A 17,597-nucleotide genomic window follows, 5' to 3' on the forward strand; every position below is an offset into this window, starting at 1 on the left:
GAGCTTCGCTCAACAAAAATAACATAGTCTGGAATGTGGGGAGATAATCGAAATAGAGTATCCTCGACAGAATTGGTATGGTATACTGATAGCTCCTCAGCGATTATATATATACTTTGGGAAGTTTTACATCATCAGTCAAAATTGTCCAAAATTGTCCAAATTGTTCGAAAGTCTAAACGAGTACTTGGTTGAAAAAAAATCACCGGAACCAAAACTTAATTGCAAACTGACATCATTAAAATGCAGCTACGCTTTCCATTTTGAAATGACAAGTTTTAAATGACAGTTTCTGATAATTCCAAAAAATCTTGAAAAAAATTGCTGTGCTTTTGTAAATTTTTTCCTTTTTTTCCAGAAATAGCTGATCGAGTTCAATTCGGAATTCCGGAGAAGCTAAAAGGCAAGTATGAAGAAAAACTGTTCCAGTTTTCCAAAATAATTGAGGAGATAGAAAAGATACCTGACAATGGTGACTCATTCAAGCCAGCAAAGGGGCGGGACAAGGGCCACAGGCCGACAGGGGGTGAGAACAGCCACAATCAGTGGGCGTGGAAATGCAACATCAGCCATGAAGGGAACCGGTACGTCTTTTTTATCAACAAATCAAAAATCGATTTGAAAATTTTTCCCCCTTTCAAAATAGGGGTAGATTTTTAAGTAGATTAAGTAAGTTTTCCGGTTGCACTAAAATTACCAATGTCGACTCTTCTCTAAAAGTTTCCCGAAATATTTAGTCTTCATATGTATTCGTTGTTCAGATTCCCACTCTGACATGCATGTCACATTAACGTCAATTAGATGTCAATTGAGAATTTTGTTGACCTTTTTGAAGGTCGACCAATTTGATTTTCCGACTTCTCCCAAATCGCAAAAAAAACCTTATTGACCTACTTTCGAAAAAAAAGTTTTTTTTTGGCTTTGACCAAAAAATGTGTTTTTTTGGCGCGCCCACCTCAAAATAAGTGAAAAAAAGAAACGTTTTGTTCATGAAATTGTAGATTAAAAATAATTCTTGCTAAAAGTGTATAATCATTGCTAAAACAAAGTAAAATGAAATAATCGAAGGACATCTTACCTTAAAATGATTTAAATAGCAAAAATTATTATCTGTCAGAAAAAATTGAAATTTATTCCATTTAAGCTTTCCTTAGGCAACTGATGATTTAACTTAAGGTCAATTTTATAATAAAATCATCCCAATTTTTGTTGCAATATATGTTACAGGGTTCGCGCGTGTTTTATGATCTTGCCTGTTGTTTCTAGTTGCTACAGCTCTCATAAAAATGATTCTACTTAAAATTCAATTTTAAATTGCTGTTTGAAGACGAGTGTTTTTGTAGAATATTGTTCTTTAAATTGATGATTTTGTTGATCTACTTGATTTAGGCTGGTAAAAATTTCTTTCGAATTTGCCAAAAATGGCACAAAATTTTTAGGTCTAGGAAAAACTTAAGCTGTAAAATTTCATATTTTCACTTCAAATCTGAGAAAAGGAAAAAATCGTGTTTAAGATAGTTACAGCATGTTTATACAACCCAGCCTAACTGTTTCTCAATCGAAGTTTCGATAATTTTGTAATCCATTGAGTAAAATTACCGGGTAGCGTAAATGGCTCATGAAACGTTTTTCACTAGCGGCAAATTGGTGTTTATTTGCTAACGGTTTTGTAAAGTTGTTAAGTTTTAATACCGCATGGTGTTTTTTATATTATGCAGTTTTGTTTCCTAATAATTGTGTTTTTTTGATTTCCAACCTGAGTTTGTATTGATAAACATTGATTTTTGCCGTCTTTTGCTCCAAAAATGTTTTTTCAAATCAACCAGTTTTTTGAAAAAATTTTTGTATTTTCAAGTTTGGTTTTTCAGAAAATGTATTTGATGGTGTCAATTTCCTTTAAGAGATTAAAAAAGGAGGCAGCAACAATTTTCTTATACTAACTAGCTTTCAAATGATTCAGTACATTTTGAAATGCGGTTATGTCTATGATTGAATATGACTACCAAAGTTTTTTTTATGGGCGGTACTTCCTAAACTTAACATACTCAATCAGGAGCGGATTTAGGGGGGGCGGGGTGGGGCGGACGCCTTCCCTTTCAGGGATTCGAACCCCTGCCAACCCAAAGGGTCCCCCTTTGGTACTTTTTATGAAATTCATTTTTGGCCGACCGACCCTAAAATTTTTCTAAAGGCGCCTTCGGCGCCAATATATACAAATTGTGAGGGGGAGCGCGCCAAAAAAACGCGTTTTTTTTTTCTCAAAATTTTCCAAAAAGTGCCCAAAAACGGCCTTTTTGACCTGTTTTTTCAAAAAATTGCCTACGGCGCAGAAAATTTGGCCAAAACAGGGTCTTTTTACTGCTTTGGGAGAGCTCGGAAAATCAATCTGATCGACCTAAAAAAAAAAGTTCGAAAGTTTTTTGAAAAGCAGCCCCCCCCCTCGAGAAAATCCTAGATCCGCCTCCTGTACTCAATGATTAGGCATGAAAGTTGTTTGAATATAATAAGTACTCCCATTCCGATATATCACAAAGAGAAAAAATTTTTTTTTTTTTCGCTTTCTAATGATGTAAAAAAACTAAGAACGAAAGTTTTTGTTCGGGTAATTTACTTTGAGAATGTTCTAAATTTGTAGTTTAACCGGATAGTAGTTTAATAAACTCCGGTTTTTATATCTCCAAAAAAAATTTTTTCGAAGCAGGGACATTTCCTTTCAAATTTCAATTTTTTGAAACATTGATAATTTTCCAGCGCTGCTGATCTTTTCTCCGGGTGTCCTAAAGTTTTCGATGAAAAAATCATCATCTAGATGTATTTAGGTTTATCCCTTCTAACAATATACTTTTGTTTACTTATTTTACTGGTGGTTCACAAGATTTAAAACATTGCACTACGTTTTCATTAAGAATTTGGAACAATTCTTTTGGAGTCTTAAAGTTTCATAGAAAGACTTTCAATCCAATTTCATCGATTCGTTATTAAGATTTTATCTCTATAGTTTGTTTTATTATAGACTCTATGCTGAAAAGGCTAAAGTTTTTTGTGGAAATTATGTAAGTAAAAATAAAATATTTGTTTGATGTTTCCAATGCAGAGTAATCACTGTTTAGGTAAACAAACAAAAAATAAAATAATTGAGTTTGTGTCAAATCACTTTTTTCTCTTTGAAAACAATTACAGTTATGATCACATAAGAGAATAATCGATTCATTCAAGGTTTGAACAAGAATAAAAAAATAATTCAGCGAATTTTTCGAGGAAGTAAATTTTCTGGGATCTGTTTGGATTATAAGCCAAACTTATACGAACTGAATTTGTTTATTCTTCTGCAGGAGGGAACTACTTCGACCAGAGTTTTCCATACTTCTACCCGAGTGTATCTATCTACATCAGTTCTCATGTTTAGGAATCAATTACATCGCACCTCTGCCCCTTGACTTATTTGGGTCGATTCATTGTTTCTATCGCATCTAAATGCGACAAATTTTGCAAAGTTTAGCTCCCATTTGTTACCATTCTTTGTTTTCTTCGGCCAAGTTTCGCTAAATTTGAAAAAAAATTTGTCGCCTAGTGTTTTGACTAAGATTTTTAAACGTGTGGTTTTGTTACAGAGACTTCGGCAGTTTGAGTATAAAATTTTCAGGTTGTTCTGATAGATTGTTTTTCAGACTTTTTTATAGCAAAAGTTGGGATCGCCCGCAAATTTCATCAAATGACCCAGCCATAACATAACGGTTACTGGGCTCAAAATTATAAATTAACTAAAGATTTTGCGAGTTATTTAAAATCAGATGAAACTGTTCGAGGTGTGTTACCTATAAGTAACGAATCAGGACATTTTTGAGTGAAAATTGACCTCATGCTATCTTTAGTACTAATGCATTTATTTCCGAGCTAAATGGATCTTCTTTTCTCTAGCCCCCGAGATGGAGAATGTCTCAACTCGAGAGAACAGGAGAAGCTGAGAGGTAAGACTGTGGCAATAAAAGACTCTATCGCAGTGGCCGGGGTTCCAATGACATGCGGAAACTCAAGTCTAAAGGTAAATCTAGAGATAAACAAGAATAGCTGGTCACTGTGCAAGGAGCACATAATGCTTCAATCAAAAATCAAATAAAATGGTAAATTGTGTTCGCATTTGTTTTTTCATTATAATATTTTTTATGACATCCGTTTTCGCCAATCAAACCTAAAATTTTTCGGCGCCAATATGTTTTTGAAGGGGACCGCGCTGTAAAAAATTTTTTGGCTAAAATAGTCAAAACGGCATTATTGACAGTTTTTTTTAAAGTTTACCTGCTGCGCATAAAAATTATGCCAAATTAAGGACTTCATCTTGTTCTGGGAACACTTGGAAAACCCATTTGGCTGGCCTAAAAATGTTTTCGAAAGTTTTTGAAATTCCGTGAAGGAGAAAAAAAATTCGAAAAGTTAGAACTTGATATATCAAAAAACAGTTACCAAAAATTATTTCTTGTATTTGATTTTGCATTTAGTATTATTATGATTATTATGATTATGATTATTATGATTATCATTGTAATCATTATTTTTTCTTTTATGGTTATTATTGTTATTAATATTATTATTATGATTATTTTTATCATTAATATGATTATTACATTTTGCATTGTTACATTTTGCATTTTTACATTTTGCATTTAAATTTTGCATTTGGTATTATTTTGATTATTATGATTATGATGATGATTATTATGATTTTTATCATTATTTTTACTATTATGATTATAATTATTATAATTATAATGATTATTTTAATCATTAATATGATTATTATTGTTGCTATAATTATTGGTCCGACCATTGATAATGAGAGGAAATTTAATTTTGTTCGTGTTTTCCTGCAAATTGTTGTTCTTTGGTTTAATTACAAGCAGATAAAGCCAGCGAGCAGTCGTTTACAATAGGTTAACGTGCTTTATTTCAGTTTCACGCGAGTTAAATTAGTTTGGGAATTATTTAACGCCATTTTGGAAAAAAAACTTTCAAAAATCAAAAAATTTCAGAAAAAAAAACATTCGACGAAAACGTTTTAAGAACGTTTTGATTTCTTATGATTTTTGTGTTTCTAGTCATTTTCCACCAAACTAATTTTCATTTTCTCTATTTTATTATGACTGTCGAATAGGCTTAAGTTCTAGTTTTTCGTTCATATCTTTTCACCACACCACGCTGAAAAAAAGAGACATATTCAAAAATAAAAGATTTTGGTCGAAGATTTTGTACTGCTTGCATAAGAACCGGCTATCCTTGTTAAAGTTATGATTATTTTGATTTTTTAAAAATATTTATTAATAACATTTTTGTGTTATCATCGTTTCCTACTCAGATTAGTTCTTAGCGTAGAATTGATGAAATGGTATTTTGATTTAAGGGACAAACATTTTTTCTTTCCAATTGTAACAAGTTTAAAATGGTAGATTGTTGCTCCGATCGCTGCATTGAAAATGACGGGAGGTAGCTATGTATTGGCTACTTTTATCTGCCCGATATAACTAATTCAAAAAAAATGCGTCGCTAGTATGATATTGAAGCAGATTCAGTTGTGACTCTGAAATAACATTACGAGGCTAAACTGTGCACTAAATAGGCTGACATTTTGGTGTGTGTAGGTCTCTGGAATTCAGAGACAAGACTCTGAACATGTAAACATTTTGTCAGAAAGATCCAAGAAAATAAAAAATAAACAAAAAAAAGAATACAAGGAGTTGGATTCTTCCTTTTCTTTGATCTTTCCCGCTTACAACAGTTTGGTCTCGCAATTACACAAAATAGACAATTTGGCATCGTAATGAAACACAAACAAAAATTTGCAAAAAAATCCGTTTTTTTTATTTTGGTCTTCAAGTTGAAATCAGTCTATTCACATCTAATTGTTTCTAGATTATGAATTAGTTTTGCTTATAAAATCTATTTTGAAAGCTGAGCTAGCAAATCAATCTCCTCTTATTATCTCAAAATTACAAAACAAAATGAAGAAAAAAATTAATTTCGAAAAATTGTTCCTTTTTTGTATTTACTTTTTCCTTCAATTTCTTTAAAAACTTTTTTTGAGTTCCTATACTTCAATCATTTTATGCATGATCAATTTGTGTTAATTGCACTGCAACCGGCTGGTTACAGTTGTTGTTCCGACTTTCGATACGAAAGTAACGGAATATTTGTGCTCGGGGTGGGTTTTTTTCTTCAGACAAATTTCGACTTTTTATCTAGCCATTTTTGACGGAATTTTTAAATATCATTCGAAAGGTATTGTTGTCTTGAGCTCAAATTTGAAAAGATATTTTACCTGTGATCGTTTTTTGTAAATTTATGGGGGTTTAAAGATTGCCATTTTGGCTAATTTGGGACAATTAACGCGCGATATATTTCGCGCTATTAACGCGTAAGCGGAGAGTTAATCCGTCTTAAAAATCGTTCCAAATTGGTTTACCGAAGCTTATTTGCACTAATCAATTTGTTACAAGTAGCGAAATCTATCCTTTTTGTACTTTATATGGCGTGTGAGAGGATGATTTCCATAAAAAGTTTCAAATATAAGAAATGGCGGACGCCTTTCTTCAGGGATTCGACCCCCTGCCGACCCAAAGGGTCCCCCCATTTGTACTATTTTGAGATATCCTTTTTGGATGCGGACCTTTTTAAAAAAACTCCAAAAAGTGCATAAAAACGCCTTTTTTGGCCTGTTTTTTCAAAATTTTGCGTGGGGTGCAAAAGTTTTGGCCAAAGCAGGGTCTTTGTAGTGCTTTGGCTCAGAAAATTAATTTGGTCAATCTAAAAAAAGGTCGACAAAATTTTCAAATAATTTTTTGAAAATCTGCCTCCCCTCGAGAAAATCCGAGATCCGCCCCTGGTCGAAATATCAAAAACTTCAGCCAGTTTGGGTAATTATTGCGTTTTTCTGTACCAGCTCATGTTACTGCCCGCCTTTAAGAAAAGTGAAAACAAATCGATTTTAATGGATTTTCGTGGTCTATAATGTTGTAAATATAATCGATTCCCATGTTACGTGCAGACAACAAAATTAGACTAAAAATGGATTTTATAATAAGTAGGAAATCACATTAAATTGGATTTTTTCCACTTTATTTTTGTTTCGCGCGTCGTGCAAAAGATTGCAAGAATTTCAGCATTTATCAAGTGAGTGATGCGGAAACTTTGCAAAGCGAGTGTACGGCCTGGCCTAATCCATTCCAAATCCTAAACTCAAATTGCAAAAAGGTTCCGTTGAGCTCTCCCCCCCCCCCCCCCCCCCCAACGTTTGCCCCTTTGCTCCCCTTCAATCCCCCTAACGTTTGCCCCTTTGCTCCCCTCCCCCCACTGAACCCCCCACCTGAACACTCTCAACACACCCCCAGCCAGTTTGGGTAATTATTGCGTTTTTCTGTACCAGCTCATGTTACTGCCCGCATTTAAGAAAAGTGAAAACAAATCGATTTTAATGGATTTTCGTGGTCTATAATGTTGTAAATATAATCGATTCCCATGTTACGTGCAGACAACAAAATTGGACTAAAAATGGATTTTATAATAAGTAGGAAATCACATTAAATTGGATTTTTTCCACTTTATTTTTGTTTCGCGCGTCGTGCAAAAGATTGCAAGAATTTCAGCATTTATCAAGTGAGTGATGCGGAAACTTTGCAAAGCGAGTGTACGGCCTGGCCTAATCCATTCCAAATCCTAAACTCAAACTGCAAAAAGGTTCCGTTGAGCTCTCCCCCCCCCCCCCAACGTTTGCCCCTTTGCTCCCCTTCAATCCCCCTAACGTTTGCCCCTTTGCTCCCCTCCCCCCACTGAACCCCCCACCTGAACACTCTCAACACACCCCCCCCCCACCACCACCACCACCTGAACAACCCCCTTCCCCCCCCCCCCCACCTGAACCCACCTCCCACCTGAACCCAACCCCCACCTGAACGCACCCCCACCTGAACACGTTACGTTGGGGGGGGGGATTAATGTAAATGGGCAAACGCTAGGGGGTTAATGTTGAGTAATATAAAAAAGTAACAAAAATATTAAAGTTAGGTAGAAAAAATTTCAATTGAACAACAAGTAACCAACGTAACCAACTTTAATTTAAAACGTAGAAAAGACTTTATGTGCGTTGAAATTCGCATCTCAGTAAAGTGGAAAAAAAATCGATTATAATTTAGTTTCATTGTCAGTGTCGACAAAAGTGAAAATAAATCGATTTTAATGGATGAAAAAAGGATTTTGTTGCCTCGAAAAACAGTAATATTATAATCCATTTTTAATTGATTTTAATTGATTTGTTTCACTTTTGTGGACACTGACAAGGAAACTCAATTATAATCGATTTTTATTCATGGAACTCCAATGCGGGTGCTCTAACTTCTTTTTTTCAGGACTTCGTCCCCTCGTCAGATGCCGTAGTCGTCAGTCGGATCCTCGCAGCCGGCGCCACTATAGTCGGAAAAGCAGTTTGCGAAAACATGAGTCACTCTCAATTCTCGCAAACGGGTTTCCTGGGGCCGACACTCAACCCATACGACAAATCCCGTACCTCTGGGGGGTCGAGTTCCGGCAACGCGGTGGCACTCGCATTGCGCGAAGTGGAAATGGGCGTGGGCACTGACAACGGGTGTTCGGTGCGTGTTCCGGCGGCACTGTGCGGATGTGTGGGTCTGAAGCCGACTTTCGGACTCGTACCAGTGGAGGGAGTTGGTCCGAGTATGCGAGCGACTAACCATTTCGGACCAATGGCCTCAAATGTCGAGGTGGATAGTTCTTTCTGATAGTTCAATTACTGCTTAAATTTATTAAATTCTCATTCCAAAGCCTTTACCAATCTTTATTTTGCGCGATCAAAACAATCCGTTTTGCTTTTAAAGAAGTTAGATTTTGATTTAAAAAAATTTTTTTTTCCTTTTCTCTAGAAATTTTGGCTAACTTATGAAAAATTTTGATCCGATAATTGCATTTTTTCAAAAGCTGCACATTTTGAAACTGAAAACGCCATAAGAAGAAATCAAGTTAGTATATTATGCAATAAATGTTTTGTTAGTTTTCTTTACTTTTTGAAGGATTGTGCTTTGCTGCTCGATGTCATATCTGGCCCGGACATGTTTTCAAACCCAACTTCAGTAGCTTTCACAAAGCCGAATTCTTATTTGGACGAAATCAACCTAGGTGTGAACAAAATCAAAGCAGGCGTGATAAAAGAAGGCTTTCTCTACGAAGACGAGAACACTAAAAATGTGTCGGAGACTGTCTTAAAAACTATTGATCAATTGAAAAATCAGGGTATGCAATTGGAAGAAATTTCAATCCCGGAATTAATTGAAGCAAAGTCTCTTTACTACTTGCTTTCAATGCTCGAAATTGCCCATGTTTTTGAGAATAACGGTCAACCTTATGCAGGACGACAAGCAACTATGATTGACTTGAAGCGTGCTTTCAAAGATCTCAAAGTGGACGCAAATTTGCCTCAGAACACTCAAATTGCGATGATAGCTTCAAAACTATTTGCCGAAAGGATTTCAACGGAAAATATTTTTGAAAAAGCTATGAACAGATCTAAAGTTCTTTCGGAGTAAGTTTAACCAACGACCTTGAAATTTATCTAAGAACCATACAAATATCACGTTCAAGGTTTGTTATTTTTTGGAAACTACAAGAAAGTTTGGTCGATTGAACATTTTTTGGTCTATGTTACCAGGGCTGACTTAACAAACTTTTAATTTAGCATTTAGGTAATTTTTGTTTTTTGAGTACGTGAAAGAAAAAATTTCTTTCAAAAAATTACTGTTTTATAGGAAAATTGAGAATTTGTTGGCAAAATATGACGTTTTTATTTTGCCAACTACCCCTTACGTTGCTCCTAAGTTACCTCAGGAAAACGAGAACTACATTGAAGCACACGTGCCAATGAATGTGAACTGCTGTCTGTTCAACTTGACAGGACATCCTGCAATCAGTGTGAACTGTGGATTCGTCCAACCGCAAGAGGGCGATGACAAAAGGACAGACATGCCTGTTGGAATGCAGATTGTGTCTAGATACATGCAAGAATCGAAAGTTCTGAGGGTAGCAAAGACGGTCGAGGAGTTAGTTGGTCGACGAACTGTCTTCATCAACCAGGAAAAATGAACCCTAATGAAACAGTTCTTTTTTTAGTTAGACAGAAGTCAATTGTTTTAGTTTGAGCTTAGCTTTAACAGCCCCTTAGTTTTACCGAAAATAAAAATTTGATGTTGTTGACATTTTTTCCCAAGGCGCTGGAACAAAGAAAACCGGACACTTCAAGTTGCACAAATTGTAATGAAAACGAATTTATGCTTCCGACATTTAAAAACCCAAAGCCTCTTCTGCAGATAGTAAGAAGGACACCAATTGTCCAAAAAATTACCCAAACGAATCATCCTTGAAAAATGAATAACTTGGACTTGCACTAGAAAATTGGACGTTGAAACTGTTAGGCCTTCCTATAAGAAAGCTTTTCCCGGATTTTTATCGTATTTAAAAAAAAGTAGGCATTAAGTCTTAACTGTATGATAAGTTTCATACTTTGCTTTTGTCTATTCTAAAAAAAACCACCTATTTTAATTATTATATCATCTAATTTTTGTTAGGCCTCTAATCGTCCATTTTTTTAATCCATTTTTGGCCCACACGGTCTGAATCCGAAATCTTTCGGGCCGCACAGTCTGAATCCAAATCCTTTCGGGCCGCACAGTCTGAATCCGGATTCCTTCGGTCCACACGGTCTGAATCTGAATAGTTTCAGTCCGCACAGTCCGAAACCGGATTCCTTCGGTCCACACAGTCTGAATCCCGTTTCCTTCGGTCCACACAGTCTGAATCTGGATTCCTTCGGTCCACACGGTCTGAATCTGAATTCTTTCTATCCGCACAGTCTGAATCCGAACTGCTTCGGTCCACACGGTCTGAGTCTGAACTCTTTTAGTCCGCACAGTCGGAATCCGGACTCCTTCGGTCCACACGGTCTGAAGCTGAACTCTTTTAGTCCGCACAGTCTGAATCCGGATTCCTTCGGTACACATGGTCTGAATCTGAATTCTTTCAGTCCACACAGTTTGAATCCAAATTCTTTTGGGCCGCACATTCTAATCCGGATTCCTTCGGTCCATACAGTCTGAATTCAAATTCTTTTGGGCCGCACAGTCTGAATCCGGATTCCTTCGGTCCACACGGTCTGAATCTGAATAATTTCAGTCCGCATAGTCCGAATCCGGATTCCTTTGGTCCACACAGTCTGAATCTGGATTCATTCGGTCCACACGTCTGAATCCAAACTCTTTTGGGCCGCGCAGTCTGATTTGAGATTCCTTCGTCCACAAGGTCTGAATCCGAATTCCTTCGGGCCACACGGTCTGAATCTGAACTTTGTCGGGCCGCACAGTCTGAATCTGGATTACCTCGGTCGAACAGTCTGAATCTAGATTCTTTCGGTCCACGCACTCTGAATCCGGATTCTTTCAGTCCACACAGTCTGAATCCAAATTTTTCAAATTTTTCGGGCCGCACAGTTTGAGTCTTTATTCCTTCGATCCACACGGTCTGGCTCTGAATTCTTTCAGTCCACATAGTCTGATTCCAATTTTTTTTCGGTCCACACACTCTGAATTTGGATTCTTTTGGTCTACACAGTCTGAATCCTAGTTTTTTCCGGCCGCACAGTCTGAATCTGGATTTCTTCGGTACACACGGTCTGAATCTGAACTTTTTCAGTCCACACAGTGTGAATCCGGATTCTTTCAATCCACTCAGTCTGAATCCGGATTCTTTTTAGTCCACACAATTTGAATCCGGATTCCTTCGGTCCACATGGTCTGAATCTGAATTCTTTCAGTCAACACTGTCTGCATCCAAATTCTTTAGGCCCACACAGTCTGAATCCTGTATTCTTCAATCCACATGGTCTGAACTTAGCGTTTTCTGGTCTACACGGTCTACACTTACTATATTCTGGTCCCAACGGTCTGAACATGGTAAACTTTGATCCACATGTTCTGAACATTAAACCGCGACCTCGACCGAGATAACATTCTTTTGTTTTTACGTGAACCTGCACCACTTTTGTACTATATCATAAAAAGTTATTTGCAGACATGTACCACTTTTGTACTATATCACAAAAATTATTTGCATACATTCTTTAAAATGCTAGAATTCACTTAAAGTTCACTTTTTCAAGCATTTTTTGTTTTTACAGCAAATTCGCTCCCAGCGGATGTGAATAGCTAATCTTTTATTATGTTTCCCACTGAGAAAACAGGAGACTTGCAAAAGCGTCCTGTTTTTGTAAAATCATTACAAGGGGACATTTCCGATGTCCGACTAGGCCAATGGAAAAGATCGACTAAACCCATGGAAAGGATCCCATGGACAGCGTATGCAATTTAGGCTAAAAAAGGCTTGCAGCAGGATCATCGAAATCGCCTATTGTGTTTTCGAATTTCTCCCGTTGAAAGGGGTTATCAATCGAATTTTTGGAATATTCATGTTGGTCAAACATTGCAATGGGATCTTTCAATAGGATTTCAAAGATGCCATGGCAAGCTTCTTACAACGAGACTTTTTCAAGATTTTGATAAATAGATATTTCCGCAGAAGTTTTCCTAAATTTTAATGACAACATCAAATTAGATCGAAGTTAGCTATTGGAAAGATCCACTTGAAAACCCACCTCAACTACTGTTCCTCGAGAAATCATTAAACTTACAGGCCACTTCCCAAATATTTTATCTTCCCAAAAGTTTTTCAGTTAAGAATTGCCAAAAATAAAAGAGTGTTAGAAAATAAACGCAACTTTGCTTGTTATGTGAGTTTTAAGCTGATACTCATTTTTGTTTTAAAGATCAAATTTTACTTTAATTAGTGATGTAATAAGTTGGTTTGTATAACTAATCTTTCAACTATCTTTTAATCTTTTAATTATTTAATCTCATATAACTAAGTTAATCTTTGTTCTTTTCAACTAAGCTAATCACAATTCCTATTTGAAAATCGCAACCAATTAATACTTTTTTCAAATTTTTTTTTTCAGTTAGTTAATTTGAAAAAAAAATGAGATAGTTATTCTTGACACCGAACAATGCTGGTTATGAAAACTTTGGAAGGCCTTTAAAAATATTAAACTTTGTAAACTCACGTTTTAGAATTTTTTTAATTCTTTGAAAAGTTCACAGTCTGTAACATCTCGTTTCGAGACTTTTTTTTGGTTCCCACGTACAGAATGTTCTGACGCATACGTTGACGCTTTAATTGTTCCATAGCAAAAGTTTTTAAAATGCAAGCTAACTAATAAACCTTGTACGTGACCGTCGCACAGAGACGCGCCCAACAGGAACAGCAACCATTCTAATAAACCACCGCGATTGTTTTATAACCTTAACCTTCCTTCCAATGCGAACAACCATGCCATCAGTAGAATCAACTCAGCAGCTTTCACTTCTAAAATAAAATGAAGACATTGTTTTGCTAATTTGAAAAAAAACCAGCTGACTGAAGGGGTATACGGTTTAACGGATAGCCCTTGACTAGGTTCTTGCAGTCAAATTATCAGATTAACCACCATCCGATATTTGTGTAGTAATGCAACTAGCCTCTTTGCTACATCATTGAAAAAGATTGATACTTACAAGACAAGAAAGAAAATCCAAAAACAAGGAACAAAGACTCAAATAACAAAAAAGAAGGATTCAAATAATTACTCGAACCAGCGTGTGGCACTTTGAACTTTTCATTTATCATTTCTTTCGCGAGTGTCTTCGTCTTCTACTGCTCATAAAATTTACAATATTTTACAGAATCTCAAAAAAAGCAATTCCGGTAATGATTACGCAAATTAATTTGCCTTATTAACGCTAATTTCTACTTTGCAACAACAACAAAAAGTAATACATGTCCGAAAATGACACCATATTATTGCAAACATGACTATTATGCATTAATACCGATTAATTTTTTTACCAGAACAACCCGTATTAACAATTTTCTTTACGTTCATCTTGATCCGAGTTTTTATGTGAACTTTAATTTTACGGCGATAACAAATTACAGCTTTTAAAACGTGATACTTGTTATCAGGGGTGTAAAAAAGATTATTGTGAATCCGATAATCGCCGATAAGATATATCGATAAAATCTATCGTTCGAAAAAAAATTATCGAGATAATTATCGATTGAAAAAAATTATCGTTCCGATAACTTTTATAGTCAAATTTTACCGAAATCTAGCAATTTAACTGAAATATTTCGCTTCCAGTTGTGGAAATCGAATAATAGGTTAGTGAACTTTACTGCATCAGACAGTGTTTGTTTATTGTCTGGAGCGGGAAAGCGTGTCTTCAAAGTTCAAAGTAAGCAAATAAACCTGGAACTGACACTTCCGCTTCACTGGCTTGACAAACTCCAGGACAGTCTTGCGAAAAATTAAAAAGTTCAGCTGCAGTTTTTTTTCGAGCGATAATTTTCGATATATCGATATATCTATCTTTAAAAAGTATGACAAAACGATAATCTATCGAATGACTCCGATAATATCTATATCGATAATTTTACAACCCTGCTTGTTATGAGTGACATTTTCTGCCAAACAAATGGACAGCATGAAATGTGGAAGACAACTATTCACAATCTAGCTATATCACTGTGAGCTGCAGCATTCCGTTTGGTGTGATAGGAGTTAAGATCAGGAGTTCATACATCATTGTTCCGACTTTCGATACGAAAGTAACGGAATATTTGTGCTCGGGGTGGGTTTTTTTTTCTTCAGACAAATAATTTCGACTTTTTAACTAGCAATTTTTGACGGAATTTTTTTATATCATTCGAAAGCTATTGTTGTCTTGAGCTTATATTTGAAAAGATATTTCACCTGTGATCATTTTTCGTGAAGTTATGAGGGTTTAAAGATTGCCATTTTGGCCATTTTGACCAATTTGGGACAATTAACGCGCGATATAATTCGCGCTATTAACGCGTAAGCGGAGATTTAATCCGTCTTAGAAATCGTTCCAAATTGGTTAAAAGGAGCTTAATTACCATAATTGGTTTGTTACAAGAAGCGAAATTTATCCTTTTGTACTTTATATGGCGTGTGGGGGGATGATTTTCATATAAAATTTCAAATTTTAGAATTTTTTTTTTCGATTTTGTTTTTTTTTTTGCATTCAATTTTTTAATTTTATTACTGCTCCATAAACCTTAAAAGGCAGTCGGAACATTCAGGGCTTTGCCCTGATACGAGCAGTCTTGTTTTATTTGGTGTTAGTATATAAATGGAATTAACTTGTTGACCATTTAAAGTTTGTGGTATTAAAACAACAAGGTAAAAAAATGTACGGTGTTAAACAGTTTGCTATTGAAATTAGGACATCGAGAAGGACACCGTAATGCTAGAGGACCGAATGTCAAAAAAATTACTCTAACGAACCAGACATGGGTAGCGGGAAACTTGGAGTTGCACTAGAAAATTGGACTTCGAAATTCTTAGGCATTCATATAAAAAAGCTTTTCTTGAATTAATATCGTTTTTAAAAAGTTTAAAGCAATTTAATTGTATGATAGATTTGATACTTTGGTTTTGCCTTTTCTAAAAAAACCCACTTGTTATAATTATTATATGTTCTAATCTTCGCTAGACCTCTAAGCGTCCGTCTTTGATACCCATTTTCATACTTAATTCCAAACATCACCTTTTGAAATCCATCGTTTTTAGAGTAAATTTTCTCCACAAGGATCTCATGGACAGATTTTGTAATGCTTAAAGGATCTTTGAACGCTTTGTGCGGATAGCAACAAGATCTTTGCTATAGACAAAACTGTTTTCGAAAATCTGCTGTTGCGAAGGGTTATTTGTGAGAAATACACTATAGTATTCATCTTGATAAAGGATAATCGAGAGCCTCTATTAGGAAAAAGGTTAAAGCATTATCAGAAAACGGTTTAACTTTGCTATTGCAATTTTTTGCTCGCACAAATTTGAAGGTTTCATGTGTGATTTATTAAAATCAATGTTTTAAAAAGAAAGAAAATTAAACAAAACTTGAGTTATCGTTTGCTGACTGGACGGTGTAATTTTTATCGTTTTTATGAAAACTTTTACCGTTCGTTTTATTTTTTATATGAAATTGTAGAAAAATCTTGTACAATGAAACCGAGATTAGATTTTATTATTTACAAGAAAGTATAACACTGTTGCCAGGGGCGGATTTAGGGGGGGGGCGGGGGGGCGGACGCCCCTCCCCCCCCCCCCCCCCCCTCAGGGATTCGACCCCCTGCCGACCCAAAGGGTCCCCCCTTTGACACTTTTTCAGAAATCCATTTTTGGCCGACCGACCCTAAATTTTTTCCAAAGGCGCCTTTGGCGCCAATATATACTAACTTTGAGGGGGAGCGCGCGCCAAAAAAAACGCGATTTTTTGTCAAAATTTTTCAAAAAGTGCCCAAAAACGGCTTTTTTGACTGTTTTTTTTTTCAAAAATTTGCCTGCGGCGCACAAAATTTAGCCGAAATAGGGGCAAAACAGTGCTTTGGAAGAGCTCGAAAAATCAATTTGGTCGACCTAAAAAAAAAGGGCGTCAAAATTTTCGAATTTTTTTTGAAAATCCGCCCCCCCCCCCTCGAGAAAATCCTAGATCCGCCCCTGACTGTTGCACTTTTTCACAGAAAGGTTACAGTCATTAAAGTGCTAGAATTCGCTAATTATTTACAGTTTTTTGCCCATTTTTGTTTTTTGTTAGAATAAGATTGCTTCCAGAGGATGTGAATGGCTAATCATTTACTGTACTTCCCACTGAGGCAACAGTAGATTCGAAATTGCTTTTGCGATTTCAAGAATCCTGGTGCAAATTCCTTACATAGGGTTATTTGTCATTTCCGACTAGACTATGCACATGGAAAAGACCGACGGGAGGCATGGAAAGGATCTATTGGACAGCGTTTAGATTGACATCAAATTTTTGGTTGAAAGGGATTATCGTTCGATCGAATCCTGGAAATAGTTATTTATGCAAGAAGTTTCAATGATATTTTTCAATGGGATTTCAAAGATCCTATTACAAGATCCTTGCTACGAGACTAATTCAAGTTTTTGATAAATATTTCCAACATGAACTTTTTAAAATTATTTTGTATGACAACTTGAAGAATTCCAATAAATCACGGGTAGCTTTAGCAAAACACTCGTCAAGGACTGTTTTTGAAGAAATAATCAAACTTACAGACCACAACTTCCCAAACAATTTTGAGAATTGGTTTTTAAAGAGTGAAAGAGTGTTATAAAAACTGAAAACAGTTTTGTTTATTATTTGCGTTATAAGCTGATGCTGATGCTCTGTTTGAAAGAATAAAACTTACTTTATTCAGTGGTTCTCTGTCATTTTTATGTAACTTATTTTGAAATAAGTTGGTCTGGCCTAAAAAAAATGATCCAGACAAAGATGTAGTTTGTTTTCTTTTTCATGTAAAACAACCTCAATTCGTAACAGAAAATCCCATTTATGAAATTTTTTCAGTTCTCTTTTCTATTAAATAATTTTTAAAAGGTAGAGTTATAATGCTTGATGTCCAATACTTTTCCA

The 17,597-nt window shown here is 35.7% G+C and overlaps 1 protein-coding gene across 1 annotated transcript; it reads left to right on the plus strand.

The window, feature by feature from the left end:
- The first annotated feature begins 268 nt into the window (after window positions 1–268).
- On the plus strand, window positions 269–10,244 carry LOC134841530 (amidase-like). The gene is made up of 6 exons (XM_063857560.1): window positions 269–275; window positions 359–584; window positions 3,919–4,042; window positions 8,394–8,765; window positions 9,072–9,580; window positions 9,804–10,244. Exons 1-6 carry the CDS (start codon window positions 269–271, stop codon window positions 10,135–10,137), a joined length of 1,572 nt encoding a protein of 523 aa, XP_063713630.1. The 3' UTR covers window positions 10,138–10,244.
- The last annotated feature ends 7,353 nt before the right edge of the window (window positions 10,245–17,597 follow it).

Source organism: Symsagittifera roscoffensis, chromosome 3 (genome assembly GCF_963678635.1).
Source record: "Symsagittifera roscoffensis chromosome 3, txSymRosc1.1, whole genome shotgun sequence".
Lineage (NCBI taxonomy): Eukaryota > Metazoa > Xenacoelomorpha > Acoela > Convolutidae > Symsagittifera > Symsagittifera roscoffensis.

What these genes read in the sequence shown, in the direction of transcription:
- LOC134841530 (XM_063857560.1), top strand. An exon ending in ATCAGCCATGAAGGGAACCG is followed by an intron (nt 585 to 3,918) that starts GTACGTCTTTTT and finishes TCTTTTCTCTAG; the next exon opens with CCCCCGAGATGGAGAATGTC. An exon ending in AGATCTAAAGTTCTTTCGGA is followed by an intron (nt 9,581 to 9,803) that starts GTAAGTTTAACC and finishes ACTGTTTTATAG; the next exon opens with GAAAATTGAGAATTTGTTGG.